Source organism: Herpailurus yagouaroundi, unplaced genomic scaffold (assembly GCF_014898765.1).
Source record: "Herpailurus yagouaroundi ecotype Mexico unplaced genomic scaffold, PumYag 566, whole genome shotgun sequence".
In the NCBI taxonomy this organism is placed as follows: domain Eukaryota; kingdom Metazoa; phylum Chordata; class Mammalia; order Carnivora; family Felidae; genus Herpailurus; species Herpailurus yagouaroundi.
Genome location: NW_024412783.1, coordinates 1,539,231 through 1,563,961, shown reverse-complemented (window position 1 = coordinate 1,563,961; position 24,731 = coordinate 1,539,231). Strand labels below are relative to the sequence as shown.

General features: G+C 48.8%; 2 protein-coding genes across 10 annotated transcripts; one reads left to right on the top strand and one right to left on the bottom strand.

Annotated features, from left to right (window-relative positions):
- Positions 1–5,517: 5,517 nt before the first annotated feature.
- ZNF672 (zinc finger protein 672) lies at positions 5,518–13,767 on the top strand. Of its 2 annotated transcripts, XM_040465559.1 has the most exons (6): positions 5,518–5,860; positions 6,200–6,319; positions 8,818–8,918; positions 9,600–9,703; positions 10,496–10,586; positions 11,354–13,767. In XM_040465559.1, the coding sequence occupies exon 6, from the start codon at positions 11,478–11,480 to the stop codon at positions 12,852–12,854; it is 1,377 nt and encodes a 458-aa protein (XP_040321493.1). In that variant the 5' UTR covers positions 5,518–5,860; positions 6,200–6,319; positions 8,818–8,918; positions 9,600–9,703; positions 10,496–10,586; positions 11,354–11,477; the 3' UTR covers positions 12,855–13,767. The 2 variants fall into 2 exon arrangements, with proteins under 2 accessions (XP_040321493.1, XP_040321494.1); XM_040465560.1 differs by lacking the exon at positions 10,496–10,586.
- A 506-nt stretch (positions 13,768–14,273) lies between these two features.
- On the bottom strand, positions 14,274–22,680 carry ZNF692 (zinc finger protein 692). Of its 8 annotated transcripts, none has more exons than XM_040465550.1 (12): positions 22,580–22,680; positions 21,737–21,924; positions 21,436–21,467; positions 20,830–21,093; positions 20,259–20,307; positions 20,044–20,169; positions 19,509–19,727; positions 19,344–19,421; positions 19,164–19,242; positions 17,594–17,708; positions 14,889–14,988; positions 14,274–14,767 (listed from the first exon to the last, which is right to left on the bottom strand). In XM_040465550.1, exons 2-12 carry the CDS (start codon positions 21,910–21,912, stop codon positions 14,464–14,466), a joined length of 1,542 nt encoding a protein of 513 aa, XP_040321484.1. In that variant the 5' UTR covers positions 21,913–21,924; positions 22,580–22,680; the 3' UTR covers positions 14,274–14,463. The 8 variants fall into 8 exon arrangements, with proteins under 8 accessions (XP_040321484.1, XP_040321486.1, XP_040321485.1 ...); XM_040465552.1 differs by having other exon boundaries at positions 19,509–19,724; XM_040465551.1 differs by having other exon boundaries at positions 20,044–20,166.
- Positions 22,681–24,731: the final 2,051 nt, after the last annotated feature.

Here is a 24,731-nt window from a genome sequence, read left to right as displayed (position 1 = left end):
TGAGAAATAAATTATTTTTCCCTTAACTTGTCATCTCATTTAATAATAAAAACAGCAAACACGTATTCAATGTTAACCTTGTACCAGGCACTGTTCTGAGTGGGTTTATATCTATCATTGTTCCTCCCAACAACTAACTGAAGTATACTGTGCCTCCATTTTCCAGTTGAGGAAATTGAAGGTCTAGCAGTTAAATAACTTGCCCAAAATCATATTTCTGGTAAGGCAATATTCAGACCGGCCAGGCCCTTAGTCACAATAATGTACTGCCTCAAGCTTTGTACAGATAAGTATTTAACATTTAAAATATTTTTGGTAACATATTATATGTTAAGTTTAAATGTACTCTAAATTTTAAATGACTCAATCTGTGAAAGTAACCAAAATCAAAATATTCTCTGAAGATGCTGCATATTTGCATGCGATAGTATTATTTACTATTTATGTTCCTAAAGTGCCTTTAAGTGGTTTCAGTCAGGGTTGTCTGGGTGGCTCAGTCACGAAGCATCCAATTTCAGCTCAGGTCACAATCTCATTGTTTATGAGTTTGAGCTCCACACTGGACTCATAGCTGTCAATGCAGAGCCTGCCTTGGATCCTCTGTCTCCCTGTCTCTGTCCTTCCCCTGCTCACACACTCTCTCAAATATAAACACTTTTTTAAAAATTAAAAATGATTTCAGTCATAAAACCTGATTTTATCCTTACCTTGTATTTTACTTTCAAACTAATTTTCCCCTAGAAGTTATGCCTCATAATTTTAAGCTCATTTTCTATATCTTATTTTGTGAACCAGTGATTCCTACATGTGAGTTTTGAACATAATTTTTATATGACATAACTTGTTGTTTAGCAGTGAGCATTAAGGACTAAGGAAGTCCATCACTGGGGAGCCTGGGTGGCTCAGTCAGGTGTCTGAGTTCAGCTCAGGTCATGATCTCACAGTTCCTGGGTTCAAGCTCAGGGTTGGGCACTGTTCTGACAGCTCATAGCCTGGAGCCTGCTTCGAATTCTGTCTCCCTCTCACTCTCTGCCCCTCCCCTGCTTGTGCTCTTGCTCTCTCTCTCTCTCTCTCCTCTTTCCAAAAAAAAAAAAAAAAAAAAAAAATCATCACTAAGGACCAGTGACCAGGACATCATTAAAGAATGGGGAAAAGCTGTATTTTAAAGAAAATTGATCTTTAAATATCCTCTCAACAAATAGTCTGGTTTTGTACTACACCAAGTGTATCCAGTTTACCTATATCTAGTGTACTAGGGCTTTTCACAATTAGTTTCCCTGCATAAATGTAAAAATAAGCAGCAGCCTCTGATTGAGTCATTATTGAATCAGTGCCTGAGACCTTAAAGTTGGCCGCAGACTTTAAGCACCACAACCTTCAATAATTTTCTATTAAAAGTGCTGTTGGGGCGCCTGGGTGGCGCCTCGGTTAAGCGTCCGACTTCAGCCAGGTCACGATCTCGCGGTTCGTGAGTTCGAGCCCCGCGTCGGGCTCTGGGCTGATGGCTCAGAGCCTGGAGCCTGTTTCCGATTCTGTGTCTCCCTCTCTCTCTGCCCCTCCCCCGTTCATGCTCTGTCTCTCTCTGTCCCAAAAATAAATAAAACGTTAAAAGTGCTGTTTAATTTAAAAGACATTTAATCCTCTGGGCAGATCATTAAAATTAATATACATTTTATTGGTACAATTTGTAAGTTTTCCCTCATTTTCCTATTTCCTGAAATCCATTTTTTTTAATGTTTATTTTTTGAGAGAGAGAATGTGAGCAGGGAAGGGGTAGAGAGAGAGACAGAGACAGAATCCAAAGCAGGCTCCAGGCTCTGAGCTGTCAGCACAGAGTCCGATGCAGGGCATAAACCCACGAGCACCGAGATCATGACCTGAGCTGAAGTTGGATGTTTAACTGACTGAGCCACCCACACATCCCTCCTGAAATCCATTTTGATCTGACTTTGCAATATGTTTGCAACTTGAAATTAATAAAAATCCTCCTTGCTTAAAAAAATAAAATCTGCAGTTGAGAATCATATTAGGTTGATCCATTCTTTCCTGTTTTCATTCTAGATTGTTGTATTTAACTTTTCTATACTTGGTTCTTTCCACTATTGGTAAACTGTGTCAGTTGACATTTGTGGAGTTGTTAGGGAAGCAACAGAAGCTGTCATGTTCTAGAGGCCAATGTTTTCATTGTAAATGGGACTGAAATTGGAATACTTCAAATAAAATCATTCTATATAGGGGCGCCTGGGTGGCGCAGTCAGTTAAGCGTCCGACTTCAGCCAGGTCACGATCTCGCGGTCCGTGAGTTCAAGCCCCGCGTCGGGCTCTGGGCTGATGGCTCAGAGCCTGGAGCCTGTTTCTGATTCTGTGTCTCCCTCTCTCTCTGCCCCTCCCCCGTTCATGCTCTGTCTCTCTCTGTCCCAAAAATAAATAAACGTTGAAAAAAAAAATTAAAAAAAAATAAAATAAAATCATTCTATATAGTAACACAGGAACAAAATGAAATTGAAACTATTCTCAGGCTTTATATCACTAGTAACAGCAAGCTTTCCAAATTTGATTTGTTTAGGCTTACATTTCAAACAAGGATTTGAAATAGTGGTCTATATCCTTAACTCTGCTTACTTACCTTTCACTTGCCTCTCAAACTGCAAAGTTGAGCATGTGCTGCATACCCACGACAAATAAATATTCAGTAGTTTTTTTTTCTTTTTTGTTTATTAGCAAGCTGAGGAGGGGCAGACAGAGGGAGAGAGAGAATCCCAAGCAGACCCCACACTGCCAGTGCTGAGCCTGATGTGGGGCTTGAACCAACAAACCATGAGATCATCACCTGAGCTGAACACTTAACCAACTGAGCCACCCAGGCACCCCAATATTCAGTACTTTTACTCCCCTCCTCTCTGTCTCTCTTCTTAAACTATTGACAGTGCCTTCTAGTCAAAACCAGTGGACTGATGTTGCCATGACATTATTGGAGTTTTGCAAGCATTGGGCACTCACCACCATTTCCTCACATGGGATCCAAAACCTCACCCTGTCTTGACCCTCTTTTTTCTCAAACTCTTTACTGATTGCCCAGTCTACAGCTGCCTCCTTTGCAGACTGGTGCTCCAGGGTTCTACCCTCAGTCTTCTTGTCCACATACAGGGAAATGTCATCCACTCTCATAACTTAACTTTTTCACCTCACCTCCTAGTCTTTAAAAACTCTAATGCACTACTGCTCCCTGCTGCCAAGTGAGAGAAGCCCAAACTCTTGAGCATGGCATAGATTCTTCTAACCATACAGTAAGGGCACATGATGGGCACATTTCTATATCCCCATTGTCCAGCCAAGTGAAACTCCATGAGCCCTCGATAAAGTTTTGTGGGAGGAAGGATTCCTCTAATTAAGCCAAATTTGAGTTTCCTCTTTCAAAATCTCCACCCCCTCAATTTCCTAGAATTCTTGCCCTACCCCATTCAGCAGCCTCCACAGGATTTTGACCTACATCTACTTACACTCTGTCTTCAGTCTAGAGCAAAACTTTCCTGCTCATCCCATCTCTCTGTCCCAACCCAATCCCAGCATCTACATTAGCAGAAAGCTGCCAGTGCATGGAAATGATCATCACCATCAAAATGGTGATACAAAATCTTGGCTACATGTTAAATCTATGAAGTTTGCTGATGACCTATAGCAGAATTATGCCATTCTTCCCGTTCTAGTTTTATACCACTTCACACTTGACATACGATGGGAAGGCAGAGTCTGGAGGTCCTCAAAAGACTATTTCTTTTTTGTTTCTAACACTCAATTCAGTTCCTTGAACGTAAGCGGACATTCAGAAAAGTGCACTCAGTAAGACTGCACTCAAGCTTACAATTTACCAGGAAAGATAAGCACATAATTCTAAAGTGTATGGTAAATGATAGTAAATACAGACCATGTCGTATGCCTCTTGTGGCCTGTAAGGACAACAAATTTTCAATAAATCCTTACAGAGTTTCTGGATGAACAATTCTAGTGTGCAGTGTAATGACTCCCACAGGAAACAAAACTCCACTGCCCTGCACTTTTCTCCATTGAGTTCTTTCCTCCATAGCTACACAAAAGAAAGCTGTCTAATCCACACTGCTTTTACATGACAGTTTGTCAAATTTTGTGTACAGTCATCATGAACAGGTTTCTCTTTGCAGGTTAAATATCCCCAGCCCTTTCAATTATGTAAAGTATTTATCACTATCCTAGTCACTACTCTGGAATTGACTGTGTCAGTGTCCTTAAACACATGTCATCAATTTTGAATAATGAATTCAGAAATGTCCTAATTAATCCATTTCTCGGGCTTGAAAGGCTTTGGAATTATTCTCAACTAGTCATCTTCTACATAACATTACCTTATCTGCATATGGCACTTTACAGCAGGCACATTTTCCTCTTCTACTTCTCCCACATCTATCTCTTCCTGGTTCAGGCTCATCACCCCAGTGGACACCCTGTGTCCATTTTTTTGCTTCCTTGCCTGCTGCTGCCATACCTGTACTCCTTACACAATACTGTCATATGTGGGTCAGCAAACACTCATTGAGCATCTATGATGTGCAGTGCTCATGCTTCAGGGCATTGCTTATGAGTAGAACAAGGCCTGTCCTTTAACTGTGGAGATGACAGCCTTCATCTGACTATACCACTGTAGAGGGTTGCATTGCAGCATGGGTGCACCCAGGATTGAGGGTGAAGAGGAGCATCCCGCCATAGGATGGCATTTGACTAAACTTTTAAGAATGGTTGGAATTAAAAGCAGAAGAGCATTCCGGTCTGAACCAGGGGGTAGGGCATGAAGAGTCTAAATGTACACTGATTTAAGGAGCTCCTGAGCAGAGTAGAGGAACAGAAGCTCTGGATGTGTAGCAGAATGAGCAGTAGTACTGAGTGTCCGTGAAAGGAAGATTAGAGCGGGTACCATTCTCGGTAGTCTGTTCTGGATGATCGGTAGCCTGGAAGAGGGGACTGTTATGCTCCCACTTCCATTCATTTCCAGAAATCAGTTGGCACTTCCATCTCTCAGTGGTTGAAGTCTCAACATTTGGACAGGAAGCTCTGCCTAGCAGCTCTTGAAGAGGTGGCTGGAAAGCAGACCAGGAGTACCCCCAGCCCCGGCAGTGCGACCTTAGACATTAATTTGTGGGAACCTGATTGTCAGGGCTGTGGCGAGGATTAAGCGCGATAATAGGTACCCAGTGTGGCCTTACTGTAAAAAAGTTACTAACCACTGGAATGATTTGGGAGGGTGGCACCCGCGGCCGCTCAGCGCCAAGCATCCGTTACCTGGGCGACAGCAGCCGCAAGGACTCTCGTCGGCGTCCCACTAGGCGTGTGCTAGCAGCTGGAAGACTAGACTCCGCACCGGAACTCAGCCACCGCGGACTGAGGCGGTGCCCAAGTCTCAGCGCCCTTTCCTCTGATTGGGTGGAACCAAGGGGCGGACGGACAAAAGAGGAGGTAGAGACTGGTTACTCCTGGAAAGAAGGCGGAGCCTTGTCGAGGAGAGAGGTGGTATTTGGCTGGCAGTGGTAGCCCCGCCCCCTCACCGCGATTTGGGACACAGACTTAGAACAGTCAGTGGAGTTCCTACGCCTCCTAGTCATCCCAGCAACCAGTGACGCGGCTCGCCTGAGGTCAACCACTGGCCAACTGGGGAAAGCGGGACTGCAGCGTGACCCCTTTTCCGAGCCGCCTCCCAGCTCCCCGTATTCGGCGGCCGAGCGCTCCGCCAGTCCCTTCCTCCCTTCTCCTTAGTCCCGCAGTCTGGGAGGCAGGGGTCGGCGAGCCAACTGAGTGGGAACCGCGTGGTGTACAAGGAGCCATTCGGCGACCGGTGAGGGGACTGAGGGGCTAGGAGGGCAGGGTTGGCGCGGGGCAGCGATCTCCAACTGTCGCCGGTCTTCGCCCCTCCGCTGTGGGCTGCTAGCGCCTGCAGCTGTTGCGAGCGCCGCCCCGGCAACGAGTGACGCTAAGGTGCGCTGGGCGGCCTGCTCCTCCCAGGCCTTGCCCTCAGCCTGTCCTCGCCCGTCTTCCCCCGGTCACCTTCGGGCCCGCAGCCCCACGACGCAGATATCACCAGGCTAAGACGGATTAAAAGGGCAGCTTTAGCTACCAAGCTCTGTCGGCGTTAATCACCCCCGATTCCTCAATACGTCTTTGGTGCCCTGTCTAGCCCTCAAGGTGGACTGGCGCCGTGGGAGAGGAGCTGAGGTCGGAAGAGTTTCGCCAAGCAACTCGTGACGACCACCGTTGACTGAAGCGCCCGGAATTGGCTGCGCTGCGACCTTCTCAGGTGTGGCGTTCCTCTTACCGTGAATAGTTGTGTACATCTTCCCGTTAAGTACGAGGCAACAAGTCTTAAAATGAACAACCAATCTTCGTGCTTGCTCTGAAAGCTCCCGGGGTTCGGCGTGGGGCTACGGAATGCCTACACTGCTCTAACCCTGTGAAGAAGGGTTCTTTGGGGGATCAGGGAAGGGATTTAAAAAGTCTTGCAGAACGTTTAGGATCCTTAGGGTCGAAGTCAGAGACAGACCACATATTCAGGATCCTTCTTTAGAGGAACTTTCCTGAGGAGGGCAAAACCTAAAACTTCAGCAACCGCAGTTGTCAGACTTACACATGTTTTAACCTTCTTTTCATATGAAACGTTATAATAGTTTCCTTTACTGGGTTCTCCCAGGCAGGAGTGTCAGACCCCTAAAGTTCCCTGTCCAAGGTCACACAGCTAATACTTATTATGGAAGAACCAGAATTTGGACACTTGCCTCTGTGGTTCCCCTATGGATCTTGCAGTTCTGTTTCAGTAAACCAAAGCAGAATATTGGCAGTACCTGCAGTAGATAGGGCTACGGAGGATAAGATGACTGGAGAGAGGCTTCCTACTCCTCCAGGAATCTAACATTTGAAAGACTTGTATGCCAGTTTAATACATCATGTTTAAAAAGCATTGAGTGCCCTATGTGTGCCCAACTTCTTGCTAGGCCCAGGGAAGGTTCAAAACAATATATATAGTCCCTTCTTATATCCCAGTTCTGGGAAGCTCTGCCCCCTCTGGGTTGCAGTTTTGCAACCGTGTGTCAAAGGAACACAGGGAATAGACTGCCCTACTATGTGTGCTCTCTCCCTGCCAACATCCGCACCTTGTCCACACTTGCCAGTTCACAGGAAAAAAATTGTGAAGGGAGAACTTCCAAAAGAATGTATTTGAATCATAATCAGTCTTGGGCACTTGGGATGGGAAGCCGCTGTCATTCCTATTTCCACCAGCTCCTTAAACATGTCAGACTGGACCTGAAGCTAGAAGGGGTAACTTCTTTTGAAGTACTGGACCTTGTTTCTTCTGTGGAAGAAAAGAAAGTAAGGAATAGCCACTCTGGTGCTCTAGATTCCACACTCCATCCTTACCTAGAAAAGGGGCTGAAACCTTCCCAGAATGGATGGGAATCACTGTTTCCTGTTACTTTCACTGATTACTCAGAATAAAATCAAGCAAGGGGATGGGCTGTGGGGTGTGAAGGCGCTCAGCAGAGCTTCTCTGAGGAGGGGCTATCGGAGCCAAGCACTGAGTGAAGGGGGTAATGGGCTTTGCAGGTGGAGCTATAAATGGAAAGGCCCCAAAGTAGGCAAACAATTTTAATAATACATTTCATTTGGGGCATCTGGGTGGCTCAGTCGGTTAAGTGTCTGACTTATGCTCAGGTCATGATCTTGTGCCTCATGAGAACTGTGCTGACAGCTCAGAGCCTGGAGCCTGCTTCAGATTCTGTGTCTCCCTCTTTCTCTGCCCTTTCCCCACTCATGCTCTCTCTCTCTCTCTCTCTCTCTCTCTCTCTCTCAAAAATAAACATTAAATTTTTTTTAAATAATACATTTCATTTGACCCAATATATACAAAACATTATCATTTCAACATATATATAATCAACATTAAACATTATTAATGAGATATCTTGCATTCTTTTTTCATACTAAATCTTTGAAATCAGGAGTGTAGTTGACCCTTTACAGCACATTTCAGTTTGGACCAGCCACATTTCAAGTGCTCAGTCACATGTGGCTCAAGACTATTATAGTGGACAGTACAGCAGGAACAATCCTCAGTCCCTCTCCTGTTCCAGTTTTACCCAGCTCTGGCTTCAAGATGGAGAAATTGTGAGATGATCACTTGCCTCTTCATCCTGCCCAGAAATGTTGGCCCAGCAGAACAGATAACTAGGGAAGAAAATCTTTGTAGTGACTGAAGGACACAACTCAGAAGAAAAAGGACTAAACTGCTCTCATAGTAGATTGTTAGTAAATGTACTAAATCCTAATTAATTACCATACTCTTGATCTGTAATATGTGATCAATTAGATATGGTATGAAATCCCTGCAAAATCTATTAAGACACAAAAATAAAGTGATATAAAACTCAGAAGCTTATTTTTAATCAAGTGTAAATGTTAATTTTTTCATTAGCTTATATTACCTGTTTTTTATTAATTACATATGTAGGATTTGTAAATATTTGTAAGTATTAGATGCTTGAAAGTTACTACTTTAAAATACTGAGCATTTAGGACTTTTCAGTAAATCACACATAATTACTTCCTTCCCTCTTTCCAAGCGCTCCTGTACTTTTTTTTTCCCCCTCCTGCACTTACTTTTTTTACACTTAAAATGAATTTGGTGGTTTAACAACTTCAAAACCCTCAATTGACAAAGTGGTTAAGACAGTCTAAAAATCTTTTTTTTTTGTTTTTTGTTTTTTGCACAGCAATTTTTTTTTTTTTTTTTTTTCCTTTCAGATTTCCTCCCCGGGCAAGTTCCAGCATGGGGTGAAGTACAGAAGAGTGACTTGAAGGGTGTATTCTGGTACTGAATTACCAAACCTGCTCCCTAGATCAGGGTCTGTCTTATTTCCACATTTGTAATGGTGCAGGGGTGGGGGGGGAGAATTGTATCTTTCTTTATATGTCACTCTTGTGCATTTGTCTTCCCTTCCTTGGGCATGTGCCCTGGGAGGCAGGGGGGCGGTTTCCCAGAAACTTGGTCTGAGAGGTGCCATGGTCCCTGCAGACCCCCAAGTAAAGTGGAACACACACCAGGGAATGTGCATTGCTCTCTTTGGCATTTGGGATCAAACACTGAGTCCTGAGGGAAGGTTTTATTCACGTGAGGGTAAAAGTTCTTTTGAATTGAAGACCAGCTAGAGTAAGCTGCCCAAGTGTCTGGGCTGAAAGCTCCCTATGAAAGAACTGAGAGACTCTCTAAAGACTGCTTTAGAGAGGTCTGCAGAGGGGCTCCTGCCCCTGCTTGCAGTTTGAATAAGATATCTGGGATTTAAAATACTGCAGACCAAAAAAAGAGAGAAAAAGTGTGTGGGACGGGAGGAATGTCATAGATGGGACAGAAATTTTGAGAGCAAAATGTAAATAGATGCTGAAGGTGAAAGAGTGATTCATGATACTTTAGTTTTTTAAATTTGAAAATGGCCATTAAAACAATATTCCCCTCTTCTTTCTCTCCCTGCTTCTGTCCCCTCTGCTCAGTTTAAATTCATGTTGTCCCTCTTCCTTCATCTTCGCAGGGTACAGAACATCCTGCTTCAAAGGCATGAGAAGAGAACATCCTGTATTGGCCACTCCTGCCCAATGTGGAGGGGAGCAGAAGCTCCTGAGCCCACCCCTGAAGGTTTGTGGCTTTCAAGACTTTTTTTTTTTTTCTTTTTTAAATGTTTATTTGTTTGTTTTTGAGAGAAAGACAGCCTGAGCGGGGAAGGGGCAGAGAGAGGGACACAACATTTGAAGCAGGTTCCAGGCTCTGATTTGTCAGCACAAAGCCTGAGGCAGGGCTTGAACCCATGAGCTGTGAGAAGTCGCATGTTTAACCAACTGAGCCACCCAGGCACCTCTCAAGGATTTTTTTCAATGGATCCTATTTATGGGATGTTTTAACCAGAGCTCTAGGTATTTATGATGTTTCCATCTGCCAGTAAGAAAATGATTGCTGACGTGTTTGCTTCCTCTCCCTGACCCGTTGAGTGATAGTCTATAACTCATAGTAACTGCACCTAATCTCCACTGAATTTAGCTGGGACCAATCCTTGGACCTTGAGGGAAGTAGTCAGTGATGAGGCCCACAGGAGGTTCTGTAAAGAAAGCCTGACTCTGCTCCCAGACAGCTACCTGGACCAACTTGTTAGGATTCAGGGATAACATCTGAGATAAAGACAATAGCAGAATAGATTCCATCCCCATAAGGGGCTTTTCTGCTATTCTGAGTTCTCAGATCCCTGGAGCTAGGGCAATGAAGGATGTCTGTAGAATGTTTGCAAACAGCTTGGATGAACTGAGAATTAAGAAGGAATGCTTCTTCCTTCTCCCCAGCTTTTCCTGAAAATGTGAAAAGCACTTCTAGGAAAATGCCATCAACTTTCAATATTATTTTTTGTGGACTACACATGTTCCTTTTCACCCCTTCCAGGGTTGCTTTCACCCAGGTCCAGAGTTGCTTTCTCAAGGTTAGGCCAGAGAACTTTGAAGCTGTGTACCAGTGTGGAGTGGTTGTTTATCAGGTATTGTCCAAAGCCAAAGTGCAGTACTTTGGGGTTTCTCAGATACCATCCTTTGCCCAGGCCCCAGCCCTTTCTGATACTTTTTGCCCAGGCTTCTGCTTACGTATGGGTTTAGGCTTCATCTCATTGCCCTCCTTGACCTTCCAGGTCTGGCTGGGTTCACACTGGTGACTTAGGAAACCAGGGTCTCAGAGGAAGGTTATCGATGTGGTCTAGGGGAGTTTTGGAAAACTGGTCTGCAGATTCTAGGTTCCTTTTCTGGTAAGCAGGCTCTGTGGCCCAGGGGCTTTCTCATTGCCCATCCCTTCTTGGTGTTTCCTAGTGTATCTCCAGGCTAAGACCTCTGGCCTAAGGACAGAAAACTGGCTGGGTACTCCTCATCCCCTCCCAAGCAGACTTTTGGAGGCAAACTCCCTCTCTGAATCCCTCCTGCCCTTTGTGGTGGCATGAAGACCTCCTTCCCCATATTTCTAGGAGTCCTATGGCTTTGCCTCTTCTTGGAGAATGGAATGCAGGAGATGGCCTAGCTGAGGAAGTTACAAGAAATGAGGGACTCTGTGCTCACCTGGCCATTCCCCAAGGTGTAGCTGTTACAGCTTTAACTGTAGCGTACAGTGACTTTCTCCCTATAGGGCTCGCAGTGAAGGGTGAACTTGGCTGCAGCGCACCCTAGAAAAAGACACAGTCTGCTTACAAGAAAAGGAACCTAGAATCTGCAGACCAGTTTTCCAAAACTCCCCTTCTTCCCTTTGCCACTCCCTTTCTAGGCCTTCAGAAAACGGAAAATAACACGCAGTTTGAGGAGGTGCACCCTGGCGTGGGAGTGGCACACATCCCTGCCAGCCTGCATTCCGGGGACTCCACCCCCCCACGCCCGGCCTGGCCCTCACCATGTTAGCTGCATCAGAGATGGCGGCAGCAGCAGGAAGGCCTTACATATGCAGTGAGTGTGGCAAGAGCTTCCGCTACAGTTCGGTGCTGCTGCGTCATGAGCGTGCTCATGGCGGTGACAGCCGCTACCGCTGCCTAGACTGTGGTGAGTGCTATGCCCTGGCTGCTGACCTCCGTGCGCACCGACGTGCCCATGCTGGCCAAACACTCTACATCTGCAGTGAGTGCGGCCAGAGCTTCCGCCACAGCGGCTACCTCGACCTGCACCAGAGTGTACATAGACAGCGCAGCCGCTCCTGCTCTTGCCGTGCCTGCGGCCGCAGCTTCCCACACCTCCCGGCTCTGCTGCTGCACCGGCGCCGCCTGCATCCCCCAGAGCGGCCCCGCCGCTGTCCGCTGTGTGCCCGCACCTTCCGACAGAGCGCGCTACGCTTCCACCAGGCGCGCGCACACCCGTGGGGGTCATCCATCACACCCACAGACCCATTGCACCGCTGCGCACAATGCCCACGGGCGTTCCGCAGCTACGCAGGGCTGCGGAGTCACGCGCGCGTCCACGTGGCCCGGAGCTCTGGAGACTCCACACCTCCACAGCCTCATGCTCCGGGTGCACACCAGTGCAGTGTGTGTGGGAAGAACTTTGGTAAGAGCTCAACACTAACACGACACCTGCAGATTCACTCAGGTGAGAAGCCCTTCAAGTGCCCCGAGTGTGGAAAGGGCTTCTTGGAGAGTGCCACGCTCGTGCGCCATCAGCGCACACACACAGGTGAGAAGCCCTACATGTGCGGGGACTGTGGGCGCCGGTTCAGCGAGAGTTCCACCCTTTTGCGCCATAGGCGCAGCCACCAGGGAGATCGGCCCCACGCATGCACTACATGTGGAAAGGGCTTTGGGCAGCGCTCTGACCTAGTGGTGCACCAGCGCATACACACAGGCGAGAGGCCCTTCCCATGTGCTGAGTGCGGCCGCCGCTTCAGCGACCGTTCTGACCTCACCAAGCACCGGCGCACACACACAGGCGAGAAACCCTACCACTGTGAGTTGTGTGGCAAATGTTTCACGTGCGTATCTAACCTCAACGTGCACCGGCGCAACCATGCTGGTCACAAGCCCCACAAATGCCCTGAGTGCGGCAAGGCCTTCAGCGTGGGGTCCAAACTGGCACTGCACCGCAAGACACACCTGGGCGAGCGGCCAGCAGAATGTGCTGAGTGCGGCAAGTGTTTCAGCCACAGTCGCTCGCTCTCACAGCACCAGCGGGCCCACACACGAGCGCGTGCCGCCACCGCTGCCACCCAAGCAACCGCAGGAGCTGCCCTCATCTTTGCAGGGCAGGCAGAACAGGAGAAACCGGACTTTTTGTGTCCCAGCTGAGGGAAACTTGCTGAGAAGCTTCTCTGGAATGGGCTCAGCAAGTACCAATATACTGCCACAGGGATGGTGGGGCAGCTCTGCAAATGGGAGTCTATAAAAACAGCATGGCTGTCTGTCACCCCTTGTCATGCCCCTACATCCATATCCCTTGTCAGCTCTTCCTGTCCATCCTTCCTGCTACCTCTGGGGTATAGGTGCAGGGAACTGGGAAAACCTAGACATGGAAGAAAGCCCAGGTATTGGTGTGTTCCCATTGCTGCTACTGTGCCCTCAAATGTTTTCTTCCTGGTTTCCCACCTGTATTGTCTTCTCTTGTCCCATCCCCTTTTTCCAGCCTGAGTCTCCTGTAGCTCTCCTTCCTGGATACTTTTGTTGTCCTGCCTCTTCAGGTAATGATCACAGGGTGGCCACAGGGACAACCCACCTGCCTTGCGGTCTTCTTGCCTCCTGGTTCCACTTGACAGCTTCTCTGCTGCTTTCTCCCTGGGCTCTGAGAGATGGGAAATTTTTAGGCAGAGATGATGAGATTTCTCATTTCTGTGAAAGGCATCCTGCCATAAGCAATCAGCCTGCCGCCCAGCAGAGAAGGCCCACTCCAGTGAGGGTGGGCAGGAGCCCTCAGCAAAGCATCCACCTGTCCCATGGGCCAGACCTGATGGTGTCCAGATCAAGGTCCCTCTCAGGACACTGTTCTCTAGCTAGGTGGGCTACATTAGCTTTGGGACCTAGACTTAGACCACATGGATAAAGCAGGATACTGCCAAATGAAACATCAGAATGTTATATCCAAATCAATCTTGGAGCCATGGGGAAACAGCTCCACAGAGGCAGTAGTGCAGGGTAGAAAATCTGGAGTTGTCCAGTGATTTGCTTATGGCTGTTGAAATAAAGAGTTGTTTGTTTGGGTTCCAGATACCAAGAGCCTCTTTTCTCAAAGCTTGAGGCTGCTGTCTTTGCAGACTTCAAGAGTTATCCAAGGGCCATGCTCTTTTGAAGTTCCAAGATATCTTGTCCCCTCCCAAGTGATCTTGCATGTAGAGCCCCCTTGATTTTGCACTGGAAGGCAAGACTCTTAAGGCCTATACACTTGGTTCTCAGTGAAGAGTACAAATGTGGCTCAGGCTCACATACCTCCATTCCTGCTCCAGCTATCCCTCTGGAATGACCCAGTGCTCTGCATACTGTCACAGCCTGCCCTGCTTGAGCACAAGAATAGGTATGACACTCAACTGAAAAGGACTGCAAAGTGTCAAACCAAATTGGGAAAGAAAGCTAGGTCCTTGAGGTAGGGACCTACAGAGAGAGAAACAGGGCCTGCACCTATGGTGCACTCAGGCACATTCTAGCAGAGCCTGCTTCCAGAGGAATAAGGATTCCCATTCTTCAGGTGCCAAAACATTCACTCTGCTCACACACAACTGTAAAATACTGAGTTTATTCTGTTGTTTAAGAAGGCTAAAGTAGCCTGTCTTGGTTTTTTTTTTTTTTTTTTTTTGCCCCCCCCCCTACACTCCCTGTCACCTTAGTTTCTGGGGACTAGGCATCTGGCCCTTCTCTTCCTTGCTCCCCTTCAGTCCCTAGGGTCTGGCTTCTCAGAGCCCAGGAATGCTCACTGTTGATGGAGTGTGGTCAGAGCTTCAGGAACCAGAGAGGGCCTGGACTCATCATCAGACCTCAGGGTCACAGAGGCAGAGATATTGGGGCAGGGTTCCAAAGGGCCGGATGACTCCTGTGGAGCTGGGAGCAGGGCTGGATGGCTTTTGCTGCAGTGAGCTGCAACGCTGTCTGGCTTCTCAAAACGCTTGCCACAAAACTCACAGGGGAAGCGCAGAGTAGCAGCTGTCTCTGCATGCTTGCGCCGGTGCCAGTTCAGGGAGGCCTTCTGGCGGCAGGTGAACCCACAGATCTCACACCTGAGCCAGGGACAGCGGAGGGAAGGACAGTGCTTCAGCCCATCTTGACTTCCCCATGGCAGTTCCCCCGCTCCAACCCACAGCCCTACCTTCCCACCCATACTACCTCCCCCACACTCACTGCAGGGGCTTCTCTCCAGTGTGGATGCGCCGGTGGATGACGAGGTTGCTGCTGGTGCGGAAAGACCGGGCACAGAACTCACAGATGTAGTCCCGGGTGTCTGCAGGTGCACAGGTGACACCCTAGCATTCATCCCCAGGCTGTGGCCCCTCCTCAGCCCAACCCACCTGCCAACCCTCACAGGAGTACTGTCCCCATTCAGCCTGCTTATCCCACTCCTCTCAGCCCCCAAAAGTGCCCTGTGGCTGTCAGCAGCCAACCTGTTCCTTTTTCCCTGAACCTGCCAGCACTAACAGCACCTGCCCTTTGCCCTTCTCCAGCAGCTCTCACAGGCCCACTGTGCTTTTTCTCCTGTACCTCCAAGCCTCAGGGCAGGGCATACTGAAGGTATCATCACTTCTTGTGGCATCCTTTAGACATCTGTCTCACCCCCACCTGTTGGACGGCACATGTATGCTTATAGCCTTCTTCGCCATCACTCTACCACACTGCACAAATCTCTGGCCCCAGGCCCTCTCCTCAGCCAGCACTCCATATTTCTGTTCCCTGGTCTCCCTGTCCCTGGTCTGCCACCCTTTTCAGAAATTGCAAGCATGCCAGTTCCAGCAAGGGCCTTCTACTACTTTGTCCTGCTGCAATAAGCCTGTGATTCCACGCTGCCAGTCCAGCAGCAGGCTGACTTTCCACTGTGCCCCTCCACACTCCCGTTCCAAGGCATCTTTGTAGCCTTCCTTCACTCATACTACCCATTCACTGGCCCCTCTCTTCCTCAGCTGGACCTGTTTGGCTAAAATCCAACTTAGGGTAAACAACATTTGGCCCGATCCTGCACAGGTGTGCTAAGGGAAGTAGAAACAGAATCCACAATCCATGCCCCCCACCCACCCTCCAGCCTCTACTTTTCATCCACAACCACAAGTCTAAAGAGTCCACCATATGCCTCTGTATTTCACTCTCTCACTCACAGGAGTCCAATAGACAATTATTCCATACTACCTCCTCTCTCTGCCAGCCTCATTCAGCAGTGATCTTATTTTTCAAAGTCACCAAGAAGAGAAAAGCCAGGAGAGAATACCCACATCTTCCTCCTTATCTAATCTATCACCAAACTTGTTTGTGACCATTTATGTGAATAGTTGCTTTACTGTAGCCACCTTCCAATTGTGCAGAAACACACCATTTCTCCCTGACTGCAGGCTGCCCACCCCACCTAGGCATCAGTAACCTTTACTCTCAGTGGGATCCCTTTCCCCTCTGTGCCCCCAAGCTCACAGCTCTCCAGCTAAGACCCCATTTCTCTACTTGTCTTCACAGCAAAACTCCAAAGAGTAGTCCATATTCTCTATCTCCACTTCTTTAGCTCCTCTCTGCCTTGAACTAATTCGATTCTGGCTGTCCTCTCCCTTGTCACATGCCACCTTGTTATCTAGTCAAAGTCCTCATCCTCATCTTACTCCGTCTTATAGCACTGGCACAACCCACCCTCTGTCTCTCCTCCCTGGAGCAATCTCTCCACTTGGTTCCTCAAGTACTGCTCTCTTCACTTGCCTCACTGGTCACTTTGTAGCTGCCCTTTCCACATGTCCCATTCATTACTCTTCTGTACCTACATTCACTCCATGGAGGTATACTCCACCTTCAGCAACAAATGTGCTTGTGAAGCACCCATGTGCTTGTGATTAACACTTTTTCCCCCTCCCCCCACCATCTCCAGACTCCAGATTCATATCTTCTGGGATGCCTAAATTATCATGTCCCAAATAAACTGTCCCTTTCCTAAAGCCTCTCTTAATTTCAGGAAATCACATCACCTCTTTCCAGTTGCTCAAGCTGGAATCCTTCAAGTCAGCTTGACGCCCTCCTGCCCATCCACCTGTGGCCAATCTGTCCTTCTCACAACAGCCCTTCTAGCTCCACTTTCACACTCACATCAGCCTCCAGCCACTTCTTATCAACTCAACTGTACCAGCGTGTTAAAGCTGCCATCACTGCACACTGCACATTCCTACAGCCCCATTTCTCCACATGGCAGTCACAAAGTCAGTTTTAAAGTCAGTTGTGCCCCTTTTAAAGTCAGTTGTGTCGTTCTGCTACACAACACCCTGGGATGGTGCCCATCTCATTTAGCCAGAAGCCAAACCATCTTTGATGGTAGTGTTAGAGGTCCCTGCTACCTATCTGACCTCTCTTCCTTCCTTTCTAACTTCCTGGTCCCCTCTCCATTCCTGGTACATTCCATGCAGATGCCAGTTCAGGGCCTCCCCAGGCCTGCCCATAGACATGGACAAGCCTCTATTCCTCCCTTCACATAGGTCTTTGCTCAAAGGAGCTTCCCTTTCTACAAAAGAAACTCCTCTCTCATGCTCTCCATCCCTTCCCTGCTTTCACATCTCTTTGTATCCCTGTTATCACTAGAGTGGATGCCTCTGTTCGCGTTTGTATCCTACACCTAGAACAGTCTCAAGCAGGCAGGTGCTCAACACACAGAGAGTTGAGTGTGAGTGAGAGTCATCCCACAGAGGGGTGTGATGGCACCTGCAGATAGGAGGTGATAGGCCTCACAGGGCAAGTGAAGGGACCGCCAGGGGGAGGTGACAGAACCCACATGGAGAAGTGAAGGGACTCACGGAAAAATGAAAACACCCAGAGAGAGAGGTGAAGGGACCCACAGGAGAGGGAAGTGAGGAGGCATTTCTACCACTCACCACTGTGCAATTTCACATGCTCCTTCAGGTGTTTCTTAAAGTTGAAGGACTTCCCACAGGCTGGTTCTGGGCAGGAAAAGGACTTTTGGTGGATGTGCTGGTACTTCTTGTGGTGCTAGGGAAGGAAACAGGTGGTCTCAGGGAGACCACCAGAGCTGACCCAGCAGGCAGGCTCCTCTGCCCCCTCCCCATCCCCCAAAAGTTCTGTCACCACCAGCTCACATCATCCTGGCCAGTCCTCACCTGTATATAAGTCCACCATCCCATCCTGACACCAAACTCTGCCCTCACCCTATTCTGTCCTTGACTTCCATTACCTCACCTTTTTGCCACAACCTTCCTTACAATGACCAGTTCCCTGAACAAAGTGCCATTCTGGTGACACTCCTGGTTCCCTAACCATGGATTTGCTGTCTGCTGGGAATAAGAACACAATTTGGGTAGGTATGATTATCCTCTTTAATATCAGTATTAATGTACAATAATATCACCCAGATTGCCTACTTTATTGCTAACCATGGGTATACATTATATGGTGTTTTCCTAAATCTTCTTTAGAAACACACACACACACACACACACACACACACACACACACACACACACGTGTATGCTTTCAACCTGGAACACTTTTAGGGATTGTGTGTTCTTCTTTAACTCCCTGATTATTTGTTGGAAATATTTCTCCTGTCTGACCTAATGTAACATTCTGGCTCACTAAATTCCATGGGCTTTCCCCTTATCTATAATCCCGCTTTACCATAGTTAAACTGCTGCTGGTGGCTGCTTCAGTGTCCTCCATTAACAAGCTCAAGTGCGTTTGACTAGCCCTGGTAAAGTTCTTCTCAGCCCAGGGATTTCCTGCCCAAATGCCTTCCACCCTTGCCTCACCATTCCTCTGGTCTGGGGTCTCTGCCTCAGCACTTGGGTCTGGGAGGGCTCTGGATGAGTGTGGGGGCTGTGGCCCTTCCCTCTTTGTGCCCCAAACCTCTCCTGCAGTTAGGCTGGGGACAGGACCATCTTCCAGTCCTCTAGCACTAGAACTGCCTGCTCAAGCAAACAGGGCCAGGTGGCTGAGTGTGGACTCAGCAACCCCAGCACCGTCACACACTAGCTAAGGAGTCTTGGGAACTGCTTAACCATTTTGTGTGCTTCAGTTTCCTCATTTGCAAAGCAGGAACTGTATCAGCACCTACTCCATAGGGATCTTTTGAAGATCAAAAGACTTGACCCATGTCAAGTGCTTAGAACAGTCACTAGCACTCCAAGAGCCTAAGGAATGCCATCATCATCTCCACGTGACCCTTGGAGGGCCAAGAAACCAGCAGTAGTGGGCAGCAGCTGTGTACTGGTGGCTTGGTTTTCTGCCTTATCTACCAGCTGTCTGCTTTAGTGATTATTAACTGTAGGTAAGCTCTGCAGGTCCACCCCCATCTTTCTCTTCCCATCTCTGAATCCACCACATTCCAGGCTTCTTTGCTTCAGCTTCTCCTTCACCTCAGCATCCCCTTCAGCGCTTCTCACCTCTGAAGCCACATAAAACCCAATCTGTGCCCCTCACATTCCTCACATTCAAATACTGTCGGTTGGAGAAGATCCGTCCGCAGCCAGGGAAGTCACAAGGCAGCAGCTCTCTTTTGGCAGCTTTCCTGGGAGGAGGAGGATAGGGAGGAGCATAAGGACTCCCACGGGCTCTCCTCAACTCCCTCTTCTCACTCTCCCCCCTCCAGCCCCGCTCTGCAAGTCCTACCTAATTCTCTTGGGGCCAATCTGTGCCGTGTCCTCCTCCCAGGCCAAGGTCAGAGCAGACTGGGCCTGAATCCCAGGGCTACGGGCAGCAAAGAGGGAGCAGAGGGCCTCGAGGGAGGGCCATGTTCCGGGATGCCCCTGCCCTCTGTCTCAGCCATCAGATTACCTGGCCAGAGGCTCAGTCTGCTGGGCTGCTTGAGGGGTCCCTCTGAGTTCCGGCTGTACCCCAACTTTGGTAGGAAGAGCTCCAGAACTCAATGATGATGTTGATAAGGATGGTACAGCAAGAGGATTGAGGAGAGCTGCTGGGGCTGGGGGTGTCTCCCCCTCCTTAAGTGTATGGGTGACAGGGGAAGGAAGGAGTCTGGGGGCATCTGGATCACTGCTGAAAAGAGAAGGAAGAGGAGGGCATTATTTCCCTGGGCTTTCAGCTAGCCCTGAGCCCCCGAAATGCTAAGATCCCAAACTCAGAACAGCCCTACTCCTACCCAGGATCTCTGTTCACACCTGCTTTCAGCTTTCATTCTGCCCTACAGCCTAACTTTACCACCTTCCACCCAATTCAAAGCCTCCAATTCTTTCTGCCTTCCCCAATGCCCATCCTGCCTTCCCCACCAAGTCTACAAAGCTTTGGAAGCCCTGGCCAGCTGCTCCCTCCCTCCTCCTGCTCTGTTCAGCATCCTCCTTCAGCCCCAACTTGCTCATCTGGGGAGGAGCTGTAGGTCCATGGGCTGGCCTCACTGAGCATCTCCTCTTCGTCCTCGTCTTCCTCCTCCCCCTCTTCTCCTGGGGGCGGGAAGGTCTCCAGGAGGGGTCCTACTTCCCTGCTGGACCAAGGAAGGCAAGCCTCAGGCTCTGCTCCTTCACCTGCACTGTGAACCCAAGTCTATCCTGTCCCTCCCACCCCCAACCTCACCTGGGTGACCTGGCCTCCTGAGTCCTCTCATCATGCTCAGATTCCAAACCTGTAGGGTCAAAGGGGAAGGAACTCTGGGCTGGAGGGATGAGGACAGGTGTACTTCTAAGGTCTGAAGTGGTGGGAGGACTCTTGGGAAGGAGGAGGGTGCAGAGGCTACTGGAGTGGGAAGGGATATTTTATTTTAGAAATGATACATTCACATGGGTTCAGAAAATAAAAGTATAAAAAAGTACACTATGAAAAGCCTCTTTTCCAATACTGTTCCCAATCACCTATTCTTCCCACAGACAGCCTGGTTTCCTACATGCCCTTCCAGAGATATTTTATACATCCGTTAAGTGCATACATACATTCTTTCTCCTCTTAGTTTTCCACCAAGGGTAACACAACATACGCCCTATGCTGTTTTTTGCTTTTTATACCTGAAAATATATTTAAGGATATATTTTCTTGTAAGCATAGTTTTTCCATTGAGAAAGGATAATTTTTAGACAATGAAGCTCTAAGCAAAAGAGATGGGAACCTCTTCCCTTCTTTTTCTCCACAACTCTTCTTTCCCCCAGCCTACCTGCAGGTGCTTGCCCACTCCTGGCCTCTGGGCACCAGCTTCTTGGGGCAGTACTTGGCTGGAAAACTGGCTTAGGCTCCTCTGGAGATATGGGTCCTGAAGAGGGGCCCCAGGAGAAGGTGTGGCCCGCAGAGCACTCCCACACAAGTCCCCCATCTTGGCCCCCGGGCCCCCGAAGCCCAGGCACCAGGCTGCATTCTCGGCTGTGGGCATGAGACAGGAGCACCAGATACTGCAGACCCTTGGGGGGCAAAGGCTCAGGACCTGGAATGGTGAAGACAACAGTCAGGGCAAGTGGGGAGGCCTCCTACTCTCACTCTGGGGCTACATTCAGCCCTGTCCCCCAGCCCCCTGGGCAACCCCAGTCTAGTCCATTTTACCATTCTTCAGAGCCCAGAACCTCCCCAAGGTCCTGAGACACTGCTCTCTTTGATACAGGACGTTCCCATCAAACTACCCTGGGCTCCCCAATTCTCCACCTTTTCCCAAACTCACTCAGATCCAGTCTCCTTATGGAGAATGCTGCTGGGTCACATCACTCACTCCCTGTTGCCCCTCTTCCCTCCCTGGCTCCTGACCCCCTAACTTTAGCTATTCCCTACCTACCTGCACAGAGCACACAGCCTGAAGAAGTGTACCTGCCAGGGTAGGGAAGAGAGGCAGTTTAGGTAGGGGTCCAGGCCAACTGCTCTCAGCACTCCCACACTTTTAAGGGACCAGTCCTAAGGGCCCCTCTATTCACTGGGGACCAACAGGAGGGCACAAAGGCCACAAATCACAGAGGCGGTTCTGCTGAAATGAGAAATCTACGGGTGGTAAGGAGCAATGGGCCACCACCTGACCCTGGGAGGGAACTGGGTGTTGCAGCCTGGGTGCCCTCCCCCAGAGTCCCGCCCAGGCCCCTAACCGGTCCAACAGGAACTTAGCGAGTTGCGAGTGCAGGGAGAAACCCAGCCGCTCCTTGAGAAGGCACCACTGCTCCATGTGGCCACCTAGGCGGATGCGGCACTTGCTGCGGCGCGCGTCCAGCTGCCGTCGCTTCTCCTGCCGCCTGCGGGATGCGTCCACCGGGAAGGAAGCCATAGGCACCAGGACCTACAAGGTGGAGGAGACACGCATATGGGCGTACCTGATCCCGGGCCTCTGGCTCCACCCGCCATTGGGGCCTCAGTTTCCTCATCAATGAATTGGAGCAAAACTAAGTCATTTCAATAGCATCCCCTGCCATTGGGCCCAACCACTCCAGCTTACAGGACATGTAAACTAGCTCTGTGGAGTGGGAGGCAGGGAGACAAAGTCAATGTCAGAACAATGGCCTGACCCCGGGCATACTGAAGTGTAGAAACGGAAGCTATGGGGAAGGGGCGTGAGACTTTCATGGAGAAATTTCAGCTGGGGCTGGATGAGGGGTTGGTAAACAGTTTCACCTTGAAGAGAACATGGGCCTTTACTGGTTGGTGGGGGAAGGGGAGGTCGTGTGTTTTGGGGGCGCTCTTCATAGCGGGGTGAATGTGGGTGGGGGCGGGGTCTGGAGGGCTCTCCCACCCGGTCTCCGGCCGTCCCACTTAACGCTCACTGTGTGTAGGGCTGGCCAATTCCACAGGCAGCTACCAGGCCTCCCAGAGCGTCCGCCGCGGCCCACCCCGACTCGGCCTTACCTGCGCGCCCCCACCCGCCCTCGCCCGGAATGCGCCTGCGCCTCCCCCGCCTCGCGCGCAGGCCCGGAGAGCAGAGATGGACAAGGGCCCACCTCGCGCGCACAGCCGCCGTTTCTCTTTTAAGAGGAACCCGTCCCCCTCCGCGTCGGAGCCTGCAGCCGGGAACAGGGGCCGGGGTTACTGGGAGGGCAGAGACAGAGGCCCGCAGCGCGCGCCTGCGCATTGGCCACCTAGCGTAGCGCCTGCCGGGAGGTGTAGTTCCCGCAGGAATTGCCCAAGCACTTCGCTTAGCGCCAGGGGAATTGTGGAGGGGTGGCTTTTGTGGCAAGCGCCCGCGCATGATGGGGAAATGAATGGTACCAAGCCCTCCCCCTGTGTGCCGACACCAGCCTCTCCAGCCTGCTCATGGATGTTGCCTCCACAATTACTATTTTGTACTTCACCTTCAATTTCTCTCTCTCAGTTGCCATCAACGGGCACACATGCAGTGCAGAATCAGCCACCCTAAAAAACCAACTAGACTCCTCTCTAGAACCCCAGGGCTCATTCCCTCTGTCTGCATCAAAAGTCCTCTGAAAAGTTGCCTAGATTTGCTGTAGACTCTTGTTGACTTCCCATTCTCTTTTCTAATGACTCCAGTGGCGTTTTCCCTTTCAAGGAACAGCTGGAATGGAACGGTCACTTGGCTGTGGTCTCTCCTCCATCAGAGCAACATCTGATGGTGTAGATCTTTCCCTCCATACCCCACCCCCACCCCAAATCCCTCTGGCTTCTGTGACTTCACACTCTCCTGATTTTCTTCCTTCTTCATTGGCTCTTCCTTTCCTTCCTGAATCTCCCCCGCTCTGACCCAACAAAACGTAGTGTCCTCCTGGATCAGGCTCTAAAACAAGTGTTGTCGCTTACCTCTTCTGGAGTGATCTAGTTGCCCGATGGCTTTGTTTTGTTTCTTCCAATTATTTCTTTAAATTCCAGTTAGTTAACATACAGCGTAATATATTAATTTCAGATTTAGTGATTCATGTACATACAACACTCAAGCTCCTCACAATACGTACCCTGCTTCATACCCATCACTTATTTAACCAATTTCCCTGCCCGCCTCCTGTCCAGCAACCCTCAGTTTGTTCCCTATAGTTCAGGGTCTGTTTTATGGTTTGCCTCACTCTTTTATTTCCCCAATTTTCATCTGATACAGTTCTTAAATTTCATATATGAGTGAAATCATATGGTATTGATCTTTCCATGACTAGCTTATTTTGCTTAGCATAATATACTCTAGCTGCATCCACATCCTTACAAATGGTAACAATTCATTCTTTTTTTATGACAGAGTAATATTTCATTGTATATACACACACACACACACACACACACACACACACACACCACTTCTTTATCCATTCATCAGTCGATGGACATTTGGGCTCTTTTCATAATTAGGCTACTGTTGATAATGCTGTTATAAACATCAGGGTGCATGTACCTCCTTTGAATCTGTATTTTTGTACTCTTTAGATAAATACCTAGTAGTGCAATTGCTGGATCATCAGGTAGTTCTATTTTTAGCTTTTTGCGGAATCTCCATACTGTTTTCTAGAGTGGCTGCAGCAGTTTGCATTCCCACCAAAAGTGCAAGAGGGTTTTTCTTTCTCCACATCCCCACCAACATCTGTTGTTTCTTGTGTTGATAATTTTAGCCATTCTGGTGATTGTGTGGTGGTATCTCATTGTAGTTTTGATTTGTATTTCCTTGATAATGACTGATGTTGAGCATCTTTTCATGTGTCTATTAGCTATCTGGATATCTTCTCTGGAAAATTTTCTATTCATGTCTTCTGCACATTTTTTAACAGGGTTATTTGTTTTTTGGGTGTTGAGTTTGACAAGTTCTTTGTAGATTCTGGATACTAACCCTTTATCCGTATGTCATTTGCAAATGTCTTGCCCCATTCCATAGGATGCCTTTCAGTTTTGGTGATTGTTTCCATTGTTGTACAAAACTCTATCATCTATCTATCTATCTATCTATCTATCTATCTATCTATGATCTATTTATTTTTGAGAGAGGGCACAAGTGGGGGAGGGACAGAGGGGTGGGGAGAGAGAGAGAGAGAGAGAGAGAGAGAGAGAGAGAGAGAGAATCTGAGGCAAGCTCCACACCATCAGCATGGAGCCCAACATTGGCTCAAACTCACAAACCATAGGATCATGACCTGAGCCAAAACTAGGAGTTGGATGCTT